This window comes from Canis lupus, chromosome 23 (genome assembly GCF_003254725.2).
Source record: "Canis lupus dingo isolate Sandy chromosome 23, ASM325472v2, whole genome shotgun sequence".
NCBI classification, from domain to species: domain Eukaryota; kingdom Metazoa; phylum Chordata; class Mammalia; order Carnivora; family Canidae; genus Canis; species Canis lupus.
In genome coordinates, this window is record NC_064265.1 from 30,556,577 (window position 1) to 30,574,032 (window position 17,456).

Sequence of the window (17,456 nt, forward strand, 5' to 3'; positions counted from 1 at the left end):
TCCTAAAACTTACATAAAAGGTATAGGCTCCGGAATGGCTAAAATGGTCTTGAAAAAGAAAAATAAAGAGGAATCACTAATATCAGGGCTTAATACATAAATCATAAATAAGATGCTATTGTAGAAGAAAAGATACCTAGATCAATAGACCCCCACAATATACCCAACTGAATTATGACAAAGGGCCAAAGCAACTAGATAGAGGATAGTTCTTTTATAGACCTTCTGAAACAGATTTTTTTTTTTACCTAAACTTCACACCTTATATGAAACCTCACACCTCATACATTTATGAAGTATACCAAAGATGTTCACTCTGACTAGCCATTAAGGACCTGCAAATTAAAACCACAGCAAGGGATTACTACATACCAAATGAAAAGGCTAAAATAATGAAGTAAACATGCCAATGAGGATACAGAAAAAACCGGGATTGCTCATCTCATTGGTAGGAACGTATAATGTGACTATTCTGGAAACACACTGAAGCATTTATCTCAGAACAGTCTATATCTCCGCAGTGATCCTTCATTTTGTCTTTTTGGATTTATCTCAGTGCAATGAAATCTTATTTTCACACAAAATATGTGTACAAATGTTCACAGTAGCTTTTTTCAATAATAGCCCCAAAGTAGAAACAACCCAGATGTCCTTCAATAGGTTAATGGTTAAGCTATAGTATATCTGAACTACTCAGCAATAAGTAGTAATAAAATTACTGATACAAGCAACACATGAATGATTCTCAAGAGAAAAAAAAAACAATCCAAAAAGATTACATACTATATTGATTCCACTTAAAATTTAAACAACAGATTAGTGGTTGCCAGGTGTGAGACCCCTGGAAGAAGAGAATGAAGGGAAGGATGGGTCTAGTTAAGAAAACTCAAGGGATCCCTGGGTGGCGCAGCAGTATGGCGCCTGCCTTTGGCCCAGGGCGTGATCCTGGAGACCGGGGATCAAATCCCACGTCGGGCTCCCGGTGCATGGAGCCTGCTTCTCCCTCTGCCTGTGTCTCTGCCTCTCTCTCTCTCTCTCTGTGACTATCACAAATAAAAAAAAAATAAAAAAAGAAAAAAGAAAACTCAAAATGAAGGGTTGCTGTAGTGATAGACTGTTCTATATCTTGACTGTGGTGGCAGACACATCAAGTAGAAATGGAGAAATTGGAGTAAGTGTGGATTGCATCACGTCAATATCTCGGCTGTAATACTGTGTAATACTGCTAGATTTTTGCAAGATGTTATCCACTGGGGGAAACTGTTATTTCTTACAACTATATGTAAATCTACAATTCCCTCAAAATAAAAACAGTATATTTTGCTCATAACCCAGATGTTGGAAGTAGTAGACACACTATAGCTGCTCTTATCCTTGAAATGAAAAAGCAGAAAAATAGAAACTATAAAAAAAGAACCAAAGAATTCTATGTATAAAAAAATTTAATATCTAAATAAAAAATCTCATGGAGTAGGGTTAAGAACAGAATGAAAATACAGAAAAAAAATCAGTGAAGTTGGAAGCAGATAAACAGGATTTAGTTAATCAGAAAAACAGAAAAACTGCAGAGTAAACATAGTCTGAAGGACTTGTGGGACAATATCCAAAGGTATAAGTGATTAAATTCCCATAACTAGATGAAAGAATGGAGAAGTAATGGCCAAAATTTCTTTAATGTGGTGAAAGAAGTTTACAGACTAAAGAAGCTCTGCAGGGATCCCTGGGTGGCGCAGTGGTTTGGCGCCTGCCTTTGGCCCAGGGCGCGATCCTGGAGACCCGGGATCGAATCCCACATCGGGCTCCCGGTGCCTGGAGCCTGCTTCTCCCTCTGCCTGTGTCTCTGCCTCTCTCTCTCTCTCTCTCTGTGACTATCATAAATAAATAAATTAAAAATAAAATAAAATAAAAAATAAAAAAAAATAAAAAGAGTAAAGAAGCTTTGCAGACACCAACCAGGATTACATTAACATAAAGAAACCACACCTGGCAATATACTAAATGGTGAAAACCAAAGATGAAAATTCTGAACAGCAAGACACATACCCCACACACAATGACAAAGAGCACTGCAATATAGGAGAAGAATTCAAATTACCACTGACTTCTTATCAGAAACAATAGAGGCCAACAGAAAGTGGACTCTTTAAAATATAAGGAAAAACAGATATCAACTCCCAAATTCTATACCCTTCAAAAAGAATCTTCAAGCATAAAGGTAAAATAGACACTCAAATAATTAACTAGAATTGGTCCCATCCGACTTGTAGTACAAACCAGTTTTTCGGGCTGAAGGAAAAGTGATACCAGTAGGATAAATATAAGACTGTATTCTTCCTTTTAATTTTCTCAAAACATAGGATTGTTTAAGCAATTTTTACTTTAAGGCAGAACACTGTTCTGTGGAGCTGTATTAGACCAATGTAAAATATATGACAACTCTACAGAAAGTTTGCTGGCCCCTGCTTTATGTTAAACGACCAGACATTAAATATTTCAGGCTGTGGGGAACAGATGGTCCCTGTTGCAACTACTCACCCCAGCTACTGTAGTGCAGAAGAGAGAACATATAAATGGCTGGAGCTGTGTGTTCCAGTAAAACCTTATAAAATAGGCAGTGGGCAGGGTTTGGCCTGTGGGCTACAGTTTATCAGCCCCTGGTTTAAAAAGGATAGGGGAAGTAAAGGAACCTCTATGACTGCAAGCTTTCTACATTCTGTGTGAATTGGCACAATATCATTCCAGCTACACTATGGAAAGTTAAGGAAGTATACTGTAATCTGTAGAGCAAAACACATCCTGTCCCCAACCAAAAAAAGGCAAGAAAGGAAGAACACAGAAACAAAGGAGACAAACTGAAGACAAACTGCAAAAAACCCTAAATCCAATCATATCAATAATTACATGATGGACTAAACATTCCAAAGAATAAAAAAGCAAGACCCAACAATACTCTGTTTAAAAGAAAGCCATTTTATGGGGCACCTGGGTGGCTCAGTGGTTTACAGTCTGCCTTTGGCTCAGATTGTGGTCCTGGGGTCCTGGGATTGAGTCCTGCATCAGGCTCCCGACAGGGAGCCTGGTTCTTCCTCTGCCTATGTCTGTGCCTCTCATGAATAAATAAATAATAAAATAAAAATAGTTATGAAGTAAGATTATCAAGTGTACAAGTAGAAGTACTAGAAAATGAGAACAGAAAGTGGAGACAAAATATCCTTGCTGAAATAACTCAAGATTTTCTAGAAATGAAAGACACAAATTACCAGGCCAGAAGAGACCTGTCATGTGCAGCATAATAAAAACAGACCCTGAGAGCCTATCATTTTGAAATTTTAGAAAACTAGGGACAAAAAGAGCTTCCTACTAAATCATAAGTTACTTAAAACAGATTATGAATCAAAATACAATACTAAAAGCAAGGAGATTAAGAAGAAAATGTTTCAACCTAGAATTTGATGTCCATCCAAACTGAGAAGTTTGAGCACAGAAAAAAGAATTTTCACATACAGAAAATCTGTTTATCCCCATGTGCTTTCTCAAGTTACTATAAAATGACCTTTGACAAAATGAGAGATTAGGATGACAAGGGATATAGAAATAGGAGATCCAACAGAGAAGAGAAAGGATGGTGGTGAATGGAGATCCTGGGAGGACAGCACTGTGTAGTAGAGGGTGACCATCCAGAGTGGAGCAAGGTAGCTAAGGACACGTCATCACCAAGATCCCTGTGGCCACTGCACCCAGCTTTTTAATGAATTAATACCTCACCCCACCACCAGCTTTTAACCTGAGGTCAGAACATTGGGGTAAGCCTATCTCAAGAGTCTTACTTGTGCTTGGCTTATCTTGATCATGAACTTGAAGTCAAGTCTGCTTGACTCTCCCTCCCTAGTCTGCTGCTTTGCTTCCCTGAAGTGTTCTGTCTTGACCTACTTCTGAGAGCTAGGTTGGCAATGATGAGCTTAGACATAGAAATACATAGCAGCCTACTCCGCCCAACTGCATTCCTCCAGACATCTACTGCCTGATACACAATGTAACCCTGAGAAAAGCAGTGAGTAAAAAGGCTTGAGCTTTTTAAAAAGTTACTTAGGTGTTTCTAGGAGTTAATACTGGCTTATTAATTCCTAATTAGTACATCCCACTGCTTTATAATAAAGGTTTCATGTTTATGTTTTAGCCATTTTTTTCTATATATCCTGAGCAACTCCGAAACACAAACAGCAAAAATTACACAGCATGGTGAGTTTTGGCTTCCCCTTAGTTCTATACCATTCTATTTGAAATCCTTGGTAGTAAGGCATTATCATGTGTCATATCTTGCTGATTTCTGATGGCATTTCAGGTGCTCTGGTATCACAAAGATTTTTCTTTGCCCAAATAAAAACTTAGGCTAATTGTGAATAGCACTATTCCAACACTAAGAAAGGGCATTTTTAATGCTTTTAGGTAACCCAGATTTTTATACCTGCTCTATTTAACTCCAAGCTAAATGTTTACGTATGTGTTCATTATAAAAAATAGAATGAAACTGAAAGGGATTGCATACAGAATAGGAGGAGCCAAACATTCTACTAATAAACAAGTCAAAGGTTTTGTCGTGCAGTTACAACCCTATGCATATAAGTCTATCTCTGGTGATGAGGAGGTCAAGGACAAAAATCTTACACACCTGCATCAGATAATCAGCAATGTACTCTGTTTTCAAGCAGTACACATTTTGGGCAGCAGCTTCTGCTATATTAACTCCTGAGTCATCTGGTTTCAGTTTATTGAAGTCAGAAAAGAGATGTGTAGCTTCTTTAAATAAAGGTACAGAATGACCAGGTAGTACCTAAAGAACAAATAATAAGCATCACAATCTATCAGTGTCCCAAAGTAGTTCAAGTATAATCTGTACTTAAGGACTGTCATCTCACAAAGTAGAGAAAATCAAGAACTGATCACAGCAACCTTGGTCAAAAAAAAATTCACATAAAAAATTCTGTAAGTTGACTCAATACAAACCTTTGCTCCTCCTGACTGAAGAAGGCGTTTGAATCCTGCTTCTCGGGACTGGTCAACATGTAAGATAACCTTCCACCCACTAAATGCCCCCTACAAATGAAAAAATAATAAGTGTTGAAATTATTTGGGAAATAAATGCAAATAATACATCATTTTATCTGTAAATGTAGTTTTACGTCAACAAATAATCTTATAACCTTTACTTCTGCCACAGTGGTAATTGTCTCTGGTCAGAATACTCTGAAACACATAGCTATGGTGTTTGGCACACAGTAGGCTATCAATAAGTACTTGAAAAATGAAGGAAAATGTTTTGATGATTAATTAACATGAAAACAAAGCAACTTGGCTTTTATTTAGTCTTGTATTTTTTCCTTATAATTAATCCACGGTAGAACTTATTGTACAAGTTCTTAGATTAGATGAAGTCTCTATTATATTTCTCTTGAAAATGTTTGCAAATCAGAAATATTAAATATTTCACTAGGGAATAACTATCAACAAAAGCCAGTAGAATTACTCTAAAAGAAGGGAATTAAGGCTAACAAGGGCATGGGATACAGTAGAGAGCTCAGAATACAACACACAAGATTATTTAATTTGGGTTTCTAACTTTTGTGACCATGGACTCCTTTGACAGTCCAGTGAAACCTCTGGCCCTGTTTTCTCATTCTTTTAAAACAAAAGCTTTATTGAAATGTGATTTCTGTGCCATATGAACAATGTTTTAAAATATTAATTTTAACATAAACTATAAAAGATTACAAAAAACCATTTTATTGAAAACTGTCAAAATATTTGCAAATTTGTAACATAATAGATGCCCTTCTGTATTAATGAATTAAATCAAAAGACCTAGTGGTGACTGGAGCTATTACAATTTCAAAGTAGTTAAGACAGATGGTTAGCTACACTTCTGAGCATAATGTATAGTTGTCAAATCGCTGTTACATATGTGAAACTAATGTAATACTGTGCATCAACTATATTTCAATTAAAAAAAGATGATAAACATAAGCAGTATCTCGAAATACTTGCAACTATAATGCAAAAATGTCTCTCTTCTCTTGGGGTAAAATCACAAGTACTGTTAAATGTTGTGATTGGTTACCTAGACTTCTATAATGAAAAGAAATGCTTCCAATTGGAGGTTAGTAAAAATAAAGATGTATTCCAATGCTCCATCCAAAGTGTATAAACAGTGAATTTTATCTACAACTCCTTTGGGAGAGTCTGTGGACCCCATGTTAAGAAACCCTGAAGGTAGATGCTGAAGGGTCTTTGGAAGAAATATAGCATGGGTCACATTTTAAAATTATTTTTACCATTCCTTTTTACTTTTTTAAAAAAGATTTATGTATTTGAGAGTGTGCATTCATGCATACGTGGTGAGGGGAGTGGCAGAGGGAGAGAGAGAATCTCTAGCAGACTCCTGGCTAAGCGAGGAGTCTGATGCAGGGCTGGATCTCACCACTCTGAGATCATGACCTGAGCTGAAATCAAGAGTTGGATGCCTAACTGAGTGAGCCACCCAGGTATCCCATATACACATATTTTTAAAAGAGACATCAACATTATATATACCTTCCTCTTGATCATAATTAAAGGAATTAGGAATTAACATTAGCCCTATTTAGAATGCTCAAACTAAGTATATCAACCAAGGCATAAAAGACAACTATATTTTGTTAATAAGCACATTCTCTTAAAATTAAAATCTGTTAATAATCATCAAACTGAATGCCGTTCATATCACCACATTTGTCAATACCTCAACAATGCCTGATTCTTGTCTTTGCTGGATTTTTTTCCTCCATCTCATTGCTGCAAGTGCTAGTCTTCGTTGCTGTACATTGATTCCAGTCAAAACATCAAGTATGGAACTACTTCCCCATTCATAGTCTTCTTCCTAGACAATTAGTACAATAAACTTCGGAGTAGTCCTACAGTATGTCCTCAAGAAGTCCATGATCTCATAAGAGTTAAAAGCTATACATTCAATTGTTATAAATACAGAGCACTAAATATCAGTTTATGAGCACAGAGGAAGAATATGTACTTTAATTCATAGAAAGGTCATGTATATATATATATTTTTAACGATTTTATTTATTTGAGAGAGAGAGACAGCGAGCGTGAGCACACACAAACAGGGGGAGTGGTAGGGAGAGGGAGCAGCAGACTCCCTGCCACCTCAAAGGCAGATGCTCAACCAACTAAGCCACCCAGGCACCCTAAGTATATCTGGCTTTTAATTAGAAATCAGAAAAATACTGCTACATTTCTAAGAAATATAGTAACTACACCTTAGTAATTAGTAATATACAGATTACTAGGCTTCATCTATTATAAGATGAACTTCATAGAAGGACATGTTCTCAGTGGAGGTATGTGTTAATAGCTTGACTACCTGTCCATAGAAATCAGATCCCTAAGGGATATTGATTGAAAACTTCAAAAATTGCATGACAGATATTACTGTGATGGTTAGTTAGGAGCCAAAATATTTCAGACAACTTAATATTTAAGGGGCTGGCAGTAAAGATAAAGCTTATGATGAGATAATCTTCACATTTTCTAATGTTATTCCAAAGAGAAAAAAACTAAGTCCACATTCAAATTAAACAAAACTGATATAACTAAGAATCTGGGTCTGTAATCTCTTAAAAATTTTTTTTTTTTACTTTGTTAATGTGGACCTTATAAAATCGGTATAATCTAACTAGACATATTTGGTTATTTCCATTATATGAATGATTATGTGGATACTGGAATCAATTATTAAGACTTACAGACTCCCCGCTGAGGCTCGATTCCCAGGACCCTGACTGAGATCATGACCTGAGGCAGATGCTTTTAAAGAAAAATGATTCTTCATATTAATTTGAATACACACCAGCACGAAGTGCCCAGCAGTCCGGCATGCTTCCAGGTAGGAGCGATGAAGTACCCACTTCCCAGCTGCCACTGAAGCTAAATACTTCTCGTTTCGAAGAGGATGTCCCACAACAATGTGTGTACAGTTGGGATCAAAGCATTGCTTCTCTATTACTAATCCACCTAAAGTAAAGAAAAATTGATACTTTATTGAAATTCTTAACTTCTTCCTAGAAAAAACGTCAACTCTACAAATTATTTATAAATAAAATGCACCAAATAAACCAAAAAACTTTGACAATTATTTTACTTCACATACATATATTTTTATAAAATAATATTTTTTAATGAAAAATTAAAATAGAAAGAAATAGTAAAATGAAACCCTACACACTGGCCACCTAGATTCCAAAATTACCAAAATTTTGCCATCCTTACTTCAGTCTACCCTCTTTTTGGCTTAACTATTTAATTAATTAATTTATTTTAAAGATTTATTTATTCATGAGAGAGAGAGAGAGAGAGAGAGAGAGAGAGAGAGGCAGAGACACAGGCAGAGGTAGAAGCAGGCTCCATGCAGGGAGCCCAACGTGGGACTCAATCCCGGGTCTCCAGGATCACGCCCTGGGCCTAAGGCGGCGCTAAACCGCTGAGCCACCCAGGCTGCCCATTAACTATTTTAAAGTAAATTCCAGACATCATGTTGCTCTACCCCTACCCATTCAGTATGCATCTCTGCAATACATGGTAATTTTCTTACACAGCCACAATGCCATTATCAGACCAAAATTAACAAAAATTCTTTGCTATTTCAATACTAAATCCTTATTCAAACTTTTCTGTTTGTCTGTACTTGGCTTGTTACAATTAAGATATTAAAAACAAAAAAAAACCAATATAAACAGAGTCCATTTACTACTGTTATAGCTTTTAAGTCTCAACTACTTTTGCAATTTCCAACCACTGAGTATTGGTAACCAGGGAGATGGAAGTCAAGAAACGGCTTCTAAAGAGTAAAAGCAGAAAATTTTTTGAGTGGAAATAAGGTCAATAGCTCAACAACACAGAAGCTAGGGAGGAAAACACACACCCTAGGGAAACATGAAGCAGCAGGCAGAAGCTGAACCCTCTTCTCACAGATGTATGATGTCCGATTTTGAGGAAAGAAGGCTTAAAAGCTTATGTAAAGCATGGCTTTTGACTGATCGATTTTTGATTTACACTTCAGAAGTTAACTTGATTATTGGTTAGGCAAAGTTGTATTAAAGACTTTGTAAGAATTCAACAAAACATCAGAGCTCTACTCATGCTTTACAGATAACTAATAAAGGAAGCAATATTGTTTGACCACATACTATATGCCAGGGATTGTGGAAAGTACTCAGGATTATTAACTAATTAATCTTCACAACTCTCTGAAGGTAGGTTACTATGATTATCTGCCATCTACCCATGATGACACAAGTACACAATAACTCACTCAGGATCAGAATGACAAAAAAACAAGAAGGTGAAAATTCCATATTATATTGAGATCTAATTCTATTTAACAAATTTATTCGGTAACCCAGACAACATAATAGATTTACTTATGTAAATCAACTGGCCACAGTTGCTTCATTTATAAGATGAAGGGTCTCTTTGCATTCTGGTATCAAAAACTTCCCACTCAGACTCCATTCCAGTACAATCTGTCCTCATTTGCCTCTCTTCTAGACCATTCTCTTGCCAGAGTTTACAGAGATGGAATAAAATACAGGAGGACAGATGCTTGGAGCATCTTCTTCCATTCTGAGAGCTCCAGATAAAGCTTAACAATCTTGATTTATGGGGTGCCTGGGTGGCTCAGTCGGTTAAGTGTCTGCCCCTAGCTCAAGCTGTAATCCTGGGGTCCTGGAATTGAGCCCTGCATTGGGCTTTCTGCTCAGCAAGACATCTGCTTCTCCCCCTCCCTCTGTTCCTCCCCATTCCTCCGCTCATGCTTTCTCTTTCAAATAAATAAATATTAAAAAAAAATCTTGATTTAGAACTCCATCTCATTTGCTAGGTGACTGGGAAACAGTGTTCCACGTGAGTCCAGTTTCTAAGAAACATAGCGTCTCAACTCTGTATTTGACAGAAATCTTTTTTAAGATTTCTTTTTTTTTTTTAAAGATTTTATTTATTTATTCATGATAGTCACAGAGAGAGAGAGAGAGGCAGAGACACAGGCAGAGGGAGAAGCAGGCTCCATGCACCGGGAGCCCGACGTGGGATTCGATCCCGGGTCTCCAGGATCGCGCCCTGGGCCAAAGGCAGGCGCCAAACCGCTGCGCCACCCAGGGATCCCCTTTTTTAAGATTTCTATCGGGGATCCCTGGGTGGCTCAGTGGTAGCGCCTGCCTTTGGTCCAGGGCATGATCCTGGAGTTCTAGGATTGAGTCCCACATCGGGCTCCCTGCATGGAGCCTGCTTCTCCCTCTGCCTCTGTCTCTGCCTCTCTCATGAATAAATAAAATCTAAATAAAACAAAACAAAACCCAAAAACATCTATCATAATTTACCACATTCTTAAAAGGACAGCACTAACATTTAATCTTTTCTTGATGACTCAGGGCTATTATTAAAAACAACCATTATTTCCTAATGTTTTCTCTGTATCAACCTGTCAGATTAAGTTCTCTTCCTATACTTTTCTTAATTCTGTAGAGTTGCTCTAATACAGTAACAGCTAGTCACATGTGGCTATCAAACACTTGCAGCATAGCCCAAATTGAGATGTGCTAAAAGTGCAAAATATATATCAGATTTCAAAAACTACTTAGGAAAAAAAGTAAGATCTCACTGATATTTTATACTGATTACATGTTGAATATAATATTTTGTGTACAGCAGGTTAAATAAAATGTTTTATTAATTTTACTTGATTTTTTACTTTTTAAAATATGGCTACTGGGCAGCCCCGGTGGCACAGCGGTTTGGCGCCGCCTGCAGTCCAGGGTGTGATCCTGGAGACCTGGGATCAAGTCCTGCATCGGGCTCCCTGCATGGAGCCTGCTTCTCCCTCTGCCTATGTCTCTGCTTCTCTTTCTCTCTCTGTGTCTCTCATGAATAAATAAATAAATAAATAAATAAATAAATCTTTAAAAAACAATAAAATAAAATGTGACTACCACTAAGTTTAAAAACAGTTTTATTTTAAGTCTGTAATTTCAATGATTTATGGCCCCAAGACTAAGAGTGGCGTGCTCTACCTGAGTCAGGTGCCCCACCCATCTTTTTTCCTCTCAATTTGTAGATCTTAGAAATGCTACTATACTGCCTTCCAAATAAGGTTACATTTTTGACTTAAAAAAAAACTTGTACCTAGTTTTTCAATCAGATGACAATAATCAATACGTTCTTGAGGATTCAGAGACGACAACTGAAATATGTACTGTTTTTTCAAGTCTTCATGGGTTTCCTCTATTGTTATAATCTGAAATGGAAGAGTTTTATTTTAGAAAGAATTAACATTAAAAAGGTTATCAATCAGGTATATGGGCTTTTTAAAGTGACATTTTTAATCTTTTCTCAAATACAGAAATAACATGAAGAAATGCAGGTTTCAACATTTACGAACTCTTCATACTGACAGCAAATTTTTAATGCAGCATAACAGTAATATCAAAAAGGCAATCATAAAAGGATAAACTAACCTTTTCTCTAGGGTGTGGAGCCACAGGTGGGTTGGCTAGGGGGAAGGCAATACTGGGAGCTTGAGGTGTAGGGATCAGGTGGCTGTCTTTTACTGGTGTTTCCAGTTCTTCAGAGGTCGGGTGTTTTGGGGCTTCAGTCACACACACATTTCCGGGATCACAGACTGCTGAGGGCAATAAAATGCTGCAGTGTGATGTTATCCAAATACGACTAAGAACAAATTCGGGCAAATATTCTCATCTGTCTTAACCAAGATGAAATTAAACACAAATTCTGGAATGTAAAAAGTACATGCAAAAGAAGTAGCCTATTTCTAGAGCTTTTAAATAAATGTAATTAATTAGCTTTTTATTTTTTATTTTTATTTTTTTTTAAAGATTTTATTTATTTATTCATTAGAATACACAGAGAGGAGAGAGAGAGAGAGAGGCAGAGACACAGGCAGAGGAAGAAGCAGGCTCCATGAAGAGAGCCCGACGTGGGACTCGATCCTGAGTCTCCAGGATCACGCCCTGGGCTGAAGGCGGCGCTAAACCGCTGAGCCACCCGAGCTGCCCTTAATTAGCTTTTTAAAAGGCAAATAGTGTTATCTGTGGGCTTCTGCCAACCCTTTCTTTAAATACTAAGGTTTCAACAGTAAAATGTAACCCAAACTTATAAAATGAAAGCAGTGCTCTACTTGAAGAAAATCTAGCTAGTGCAGATGCATGCTCAAGTGATACGAGAAAATGGGGAAAAAGATGACCAAAGATGAAAGACAGGAATCATTTTGTCTTCAAGGTAAAGCCCAAGGGAAAAAACTAGGAGAATTTAGAAAGGAACACCTACAAATCCAAGGAACAAATCTAGGTACCTGCTGGGTGGAATTTAGAAGGCTTAGTGAAAATAAGAGGACTGAGAAAAAGACAAACATTAAGGATACAAATGTACAAAGGAATGAGAGAAAGAACAATAGTGAAAACTATGTCTGGAAAAAACTGTCCAATCCTCAATTTCCATATTTAAGAGCCAAAAATATTCTTCAATTTTACTGATACAGAGTTGCCTCAATTTATAATTATTTCTCTGACTCTTACATTAAACTCAAATCAGAAATATCTAGTAAGTTTTTTGTTTACATGTGTTAAATTCAGAGAACCCCAAGTGCTTATCTAGTTTTAAGAAGTCAACATACACTTAATGCAAACAAATGTATAGATTTCTTCTCATTACCCTGTTCAGCAATTTCTGGATCATGTAAAGGCTCCTGGAAAGGAGAATCCTCCAATTTTTTAATGTCAACCTGAAGCTCAGAATACTGTGTGGGACAACTAGGCCACTGCAGATTGCTGGCAAGCCTTGCTCTCTCTTCCCTGGCTGTCGGGTCATCCCAAATGATCTGTTCATTCTGGGAGGGCTCTGTGTTGATATCAGGTACCGTTTGACGAGACTGCCTAAAGAATACAAGTGACAATTTTAATAAAAATATAGCTATAACAAAATCTACACTCATAAATTTGTAAATTAGACTGCAAATTTGAGGCTCACCTTTATATACCCACTATCTAGCAGAGTAAGCACCTCAAAGTATTGAATAAATGAACTGTGGGGACATTTTTTCTTTTTAAAATATTTCTTCCAGAAACTTACAAAAATGCTTTAGTTAGAAAAGAAAACATCTATTTTAACTAAACGTCCATATATTTAAAACTTCAAAAGGGAAAGTTTACTGTCAGGAAATTGTTTTAAAATTCTAAAATGATTGCTACATTTAAAAATAGAATTTCTCTTAATTATATAGGCTTAGGGAAACATGGTAATGTTTAGAAAACTAGTTACTTTGCTTACCAGTGGTTGTATTTTTATCACTTGAAATAATAAGAACTGTAATTACACAGGAAGGGTACTATAAAAACTGCTTTAAAAGAAAGTCCCTTTGGCTCTTGGTAACCAAACCTCTCAGAGTCTAAGATCAGCTATATTCCGAACTAGAATAAAGTGTGTTTTGTGTCATAATTGTACCAATTCCACTAGAAAGTAAATATAATACCAACAATTTTCCTTCTATGTATAAATATATAAAAGGAATCTTAGCAAAAATAATTTATGAAAGCTGATGGTATCCCAGAGTTCATTCGCCTCATTCTTTTATTCTGAATGTATTTATCTACTCTGACTTGGCACAAAATTTAGGCTCTCTGTAATGACAAAACATGACCTAAAGTATATTAAAAAAAAAAAAAAAGCCACTTTCACTCAGTATGCAGATACAGAATTGGCCTCATGAAATACATATGTAGCTTAAGATAGATACATAGTTCTAGCAATCAATTTAAGATACAAGTCCCCTAACGTTCATCATACAATTGGAGATTCTATCAGGAAAAAGATGAAGTTATGCTACTGAACTTAAGTCATATCACACTGAGAACTGTGATCAACATTTCCTAAAGGATAAATTTGTAAAAAGAAAACAAAATACATGTAGTTCTAATAAGAAATACCTTTAATTTAGAACTAATATTAATACTAACATGAAAGAACAGAGAGAATTGCCCATTGAATTCATTTTTTTTTTAATTATTTTTTATTTTTTTATTTTTTTTTTCATTGAATTCATTTTAAATGAAGCAAACTGGATCTTAAAATCATTTCTTTTTCAGGGGAGGCAATAAAAAATATTAATCACACCACAATGAAGCAGTTGCTTAGTATGGAACAAACCTGTGTCTGCTTCTACCTCAAAGAAGAATTCTAGAACCGCTTGGAACAAGGGAGGGAAGGAGAAAAAGCTAGAAGTAGGGGAAGGGGGAAAAGCTAGCCAGTCAAAGGTTGCACAACCAATATAGTATCTATATACAACGTACATAAGTTTGGGCTAAATAAAAGCCCAGTAATATTACTCTTTTCCTCGTCCTGATATTCTAATCTGCTTTGCTGACAAAGAAAAGAGGGAGGGATGCAAAATTAGGCTTAACTCATGGAACTGAGCCAGCAGGAGCCTAAATGAGTTCCCTTCTCTCAAGTCCGCTGGTCACTTCCTTCTGCCATCAGTGACAAATACATACCTCAGTGCCTCCAGGACTCTACTTCGCCCACTGCGGGCAGAGCGAGTGCTATCAGGGGTTGAAGAAGCACTGTTACAACCACTTCTTGAAAGGGAAGCCCTTGGTCCCTGAGGTTTCACTATTGATGTTGCAGACATTATCTCTTGCAGCTGCTTTTGAAAATTCTCTCTCATCTCCAAAGTCTGTGTCAGAGCTTGAAACACAAATTATACCAATTAGATTTCTTTTTATCGTATCTCATTCACATTAACTATTTCATCTAGATTTGGATAGACATAAATTTATTAACGTGATATTTATTGAATTCTTACTACAGGCTACAGTAATGTACTAAGACTAGGAATACTGCAGAACATAAAGGCAGTCCTTACCAGGACAACTGTATGTGGGGGGGAAAAAAAAAACAAGAAGCCCTTCCAAGACACACTGCTAAGACCTGGTAATTATCCCTGTTGTAGAGCTCTCTGCTTGCTTCTGACTCTCTCCTGTGTTATGTACCATACTCAGATGCATTACAGGAATTATTATATGTGATTTCCCCCTGTGGTCCCTGAAAACAGACCACAACGTATTTATCTTTTCTTATAGATCGAACACAAAAATAGGTATGAAATAAACACTTTTGGAATGAACTGAGTGGGACTAAATAGGTAAGTCATCGGGAAAGCTCCAGTAGGGTAAGATGAGTTAAGAAAACAGAAAATATTAATCCATTAAAAATAGGACATCTATAGATACAAAGTTACTCATTGCAGCACTCTTTGTTAATACTAAGAAATCAGAAATAGCCTGGACGCCCATAAAAGCGATGGGCTAAATTGCCATTCATGCAATTGTGAAAGATGATTCAAAATGAAGCACTGCTAAGAGTCACTCAAAACAGAGTCAAAGGACACTGAGGAAGTAGGGTGAATGTATCTCGTGTTTTAATTCTTCTAACACCATAAACTGTTACAATATATTATATATATACTAAAGCTTTTTGAAAGTTACTAAAAAGAACTGAACCAAAAACCAAATTTTTACAAAACTACCAACTCCACCTACCTTTAATAGAATAGGGCTGTATCTCACTAACTCTGTAAAATACCTAGTCCCACAGATTTCACAAGTTTGACACTTAATAAATCACTAAAGCTCTGCATATCATTACTTAATGATTGGCATGGAACTTCAATTCAATCCTCAAATATATGCTTTATAGTGAATGAAAAACAACTTTGTTTTTCCATGCAAAGGAAGCATTTCGTATGGAAGATATATATGTATAAATTTTTTTTTTTTTTTTTGCAATTTAAAATATTTTACCTCCTTTAGAGTCATTCCTTCCATCTCCATTTGATGTTGCGGATTCTTTATTACTGGTGGTCATATTGTCTATATCGTTTTCTTCTCCAGGCAAATGATCTGGCTATTCAAGGAGAAAAGTTACAATTTCTTAAACCAAGTCACTGCATAAGTTCCATAGCACTGTATGATATGATTATCCATTCAGGTTAAGGAGACGGTAAATGTGTTATCCGTATCATCTACCTCATCATCCTTTGTCGTTGAATCAGCTGAGAGCAGTCGACTATTAGAGATTCTGCCATCTTGCACTGTACTGATATCCAAGCTCATTTTGGGATTATAAGTATGTGGATAAAGAGATTCAGGAAGATGTTTATACTCTTGGGCACACTGCAATATAATGGCATGCTTTAAAACAGGACTGAAAAACCTCTTAGTGAATAAATTACATTAAGTAGAATAAGGACAACAAACAAATATATTATGTCCTAAGATGGCAAAATTTTGCAGAATTAAAGTTCTGAAAAGTAGGTGACACTGAAATGTCCATCATACAAGTGACAAAATTGTTCTCACTTTTTAATGTTATGTACACTGAAGAGTAAGATCTCACTCCTATGCTTTTGTCAAGGTATCATTCATACTCCTGGGAATACTTAGAAAAGTTCTAAACTGCATTAGCATGCTAAATTAATTCTCCTTAAATTATCATAACATTACCCTTCACATCATTTTTAATTAGTGAAAAGAATCAGAGAGAAATTAAAAGACTTGTTAAGTACTTAGGGACTGAGCTAAGTTTTTAATGCCAAAGACATGAAATGTGCACTGTTAACTAAGGTTATCGAACTTGTTTACATACATGGAAACTGGCTTGTGTCTTGAAATACTGTTTGTATTCATTTTCATTTAATAGATAGGGAAGGAAAAAAGTACTGCTTACTTCTAAAAGCCAGTGCTCTGAAACAATGTGTACTCCTCTTTCTTTTACAGATTTATACTCTCGGTTAGTGTCATTTGGTCGGCCTTGATAAATGAAATGAGTCACGGTTTCATCAAAACTCCATCTGAAACAAATTTTAAAAAACACGTAACTAAGAGAAATACCTGAGTTGAAGGTGATCATTACTCTCTATCAATAGAATATATTCACCTTCAAAAACATTCACAATCTAGAGTAAACATGGACATTAAATGACAGGCTCCATTTTTTGGGGGGGGGGGTCGTCAAATTTTACACATATATCTCTAGGTATGTAAGTGCAGAAAGATATCTGGAAAGGTATTCTTTTTTTTTTTTTTAATTTATTCATTCAGAGAGAGCGAGAGAGAGGCAGAGACACAGGCAGAGGGAGAAGCAGGCTCCACGCAGGAAGCCCAATGCGGGACTCGATCCCAGGTCTCCAGGATCACACCCCGGGCTGCAGGTGGCGCTAAACTGCTGCGCCACCAGGGCTACCCTGGAAAGGTATTCTTTAAAAATATTATTTCCTTCTTTATACTTTTCTGAATTGTTTAAATTTTCTTTTTTACAATGAGTATCACTTTATAGTAACATTA

The 17,456-nt window shown here is 36.3% G+C and overlaps 1 protein-coding gene across 8 annotated transcripts in view; it reads right to left on the reverse strand.

Moving 5' to 3' along the window:
• Window positions 1-17,456, reverse strand: part of TOPBP1 (DNA topoisomerase II binding protein 1) — a 60,750-nt gene that overhangs the window by 2,288 nt on the left and 41,006 nt on the right. For 7 of the 8 annotated variants that reach the window (XM_025448842.3, XM_025448843.3, XM_025448839.3 and 4 more), the window contains 11 exons: window positions 16,840-16,963; window positions 16,140-16,286; window positions 15,915-16,017; window positions 14,607-14,799; window positions 12,772-12,992; window positions 11,559-11,725; window positions 11,227-11,338; window positions 7,901-8,064; window positions 6,776-6,913; window positions 5,005-5,094; window positions 4,670-4,831 (listed from right to left, as the gene is read on the reverse strand). In XM_025448842.3, coding sequence (XP_025304627.1) covers window positions 4,670-4,831; window positions 5,005-5,094; window positions 6,776-6,913; window positions 7,901-8,064; window positions 11,227-11,338; window positions 11,559-11,725; window positions 12,772-12,992; window positions 14,607-14,799; window positions 15,915-16,017; window positions 16,140-16,286; window positions 16,840-16,963 — 1,621 coding nt within the window. The remainder of the gene's footprint in view (window positions 1-4,669; window positions 4,832-5,004; window positions 5,095-6,775; window positions 6,914-7,900; window positions 8,065-11,226; window positions 11,339-11,558; window positions 11,726-12,771; window positions 12,993-14,606; window positions 14,800-15,914; window positions 16,018-16,139; window positions 16,287-16,839; window positions 16,964-17,456) is intronic. The other variant, XM_025448841.3, reaches the window with a different exon arrangement.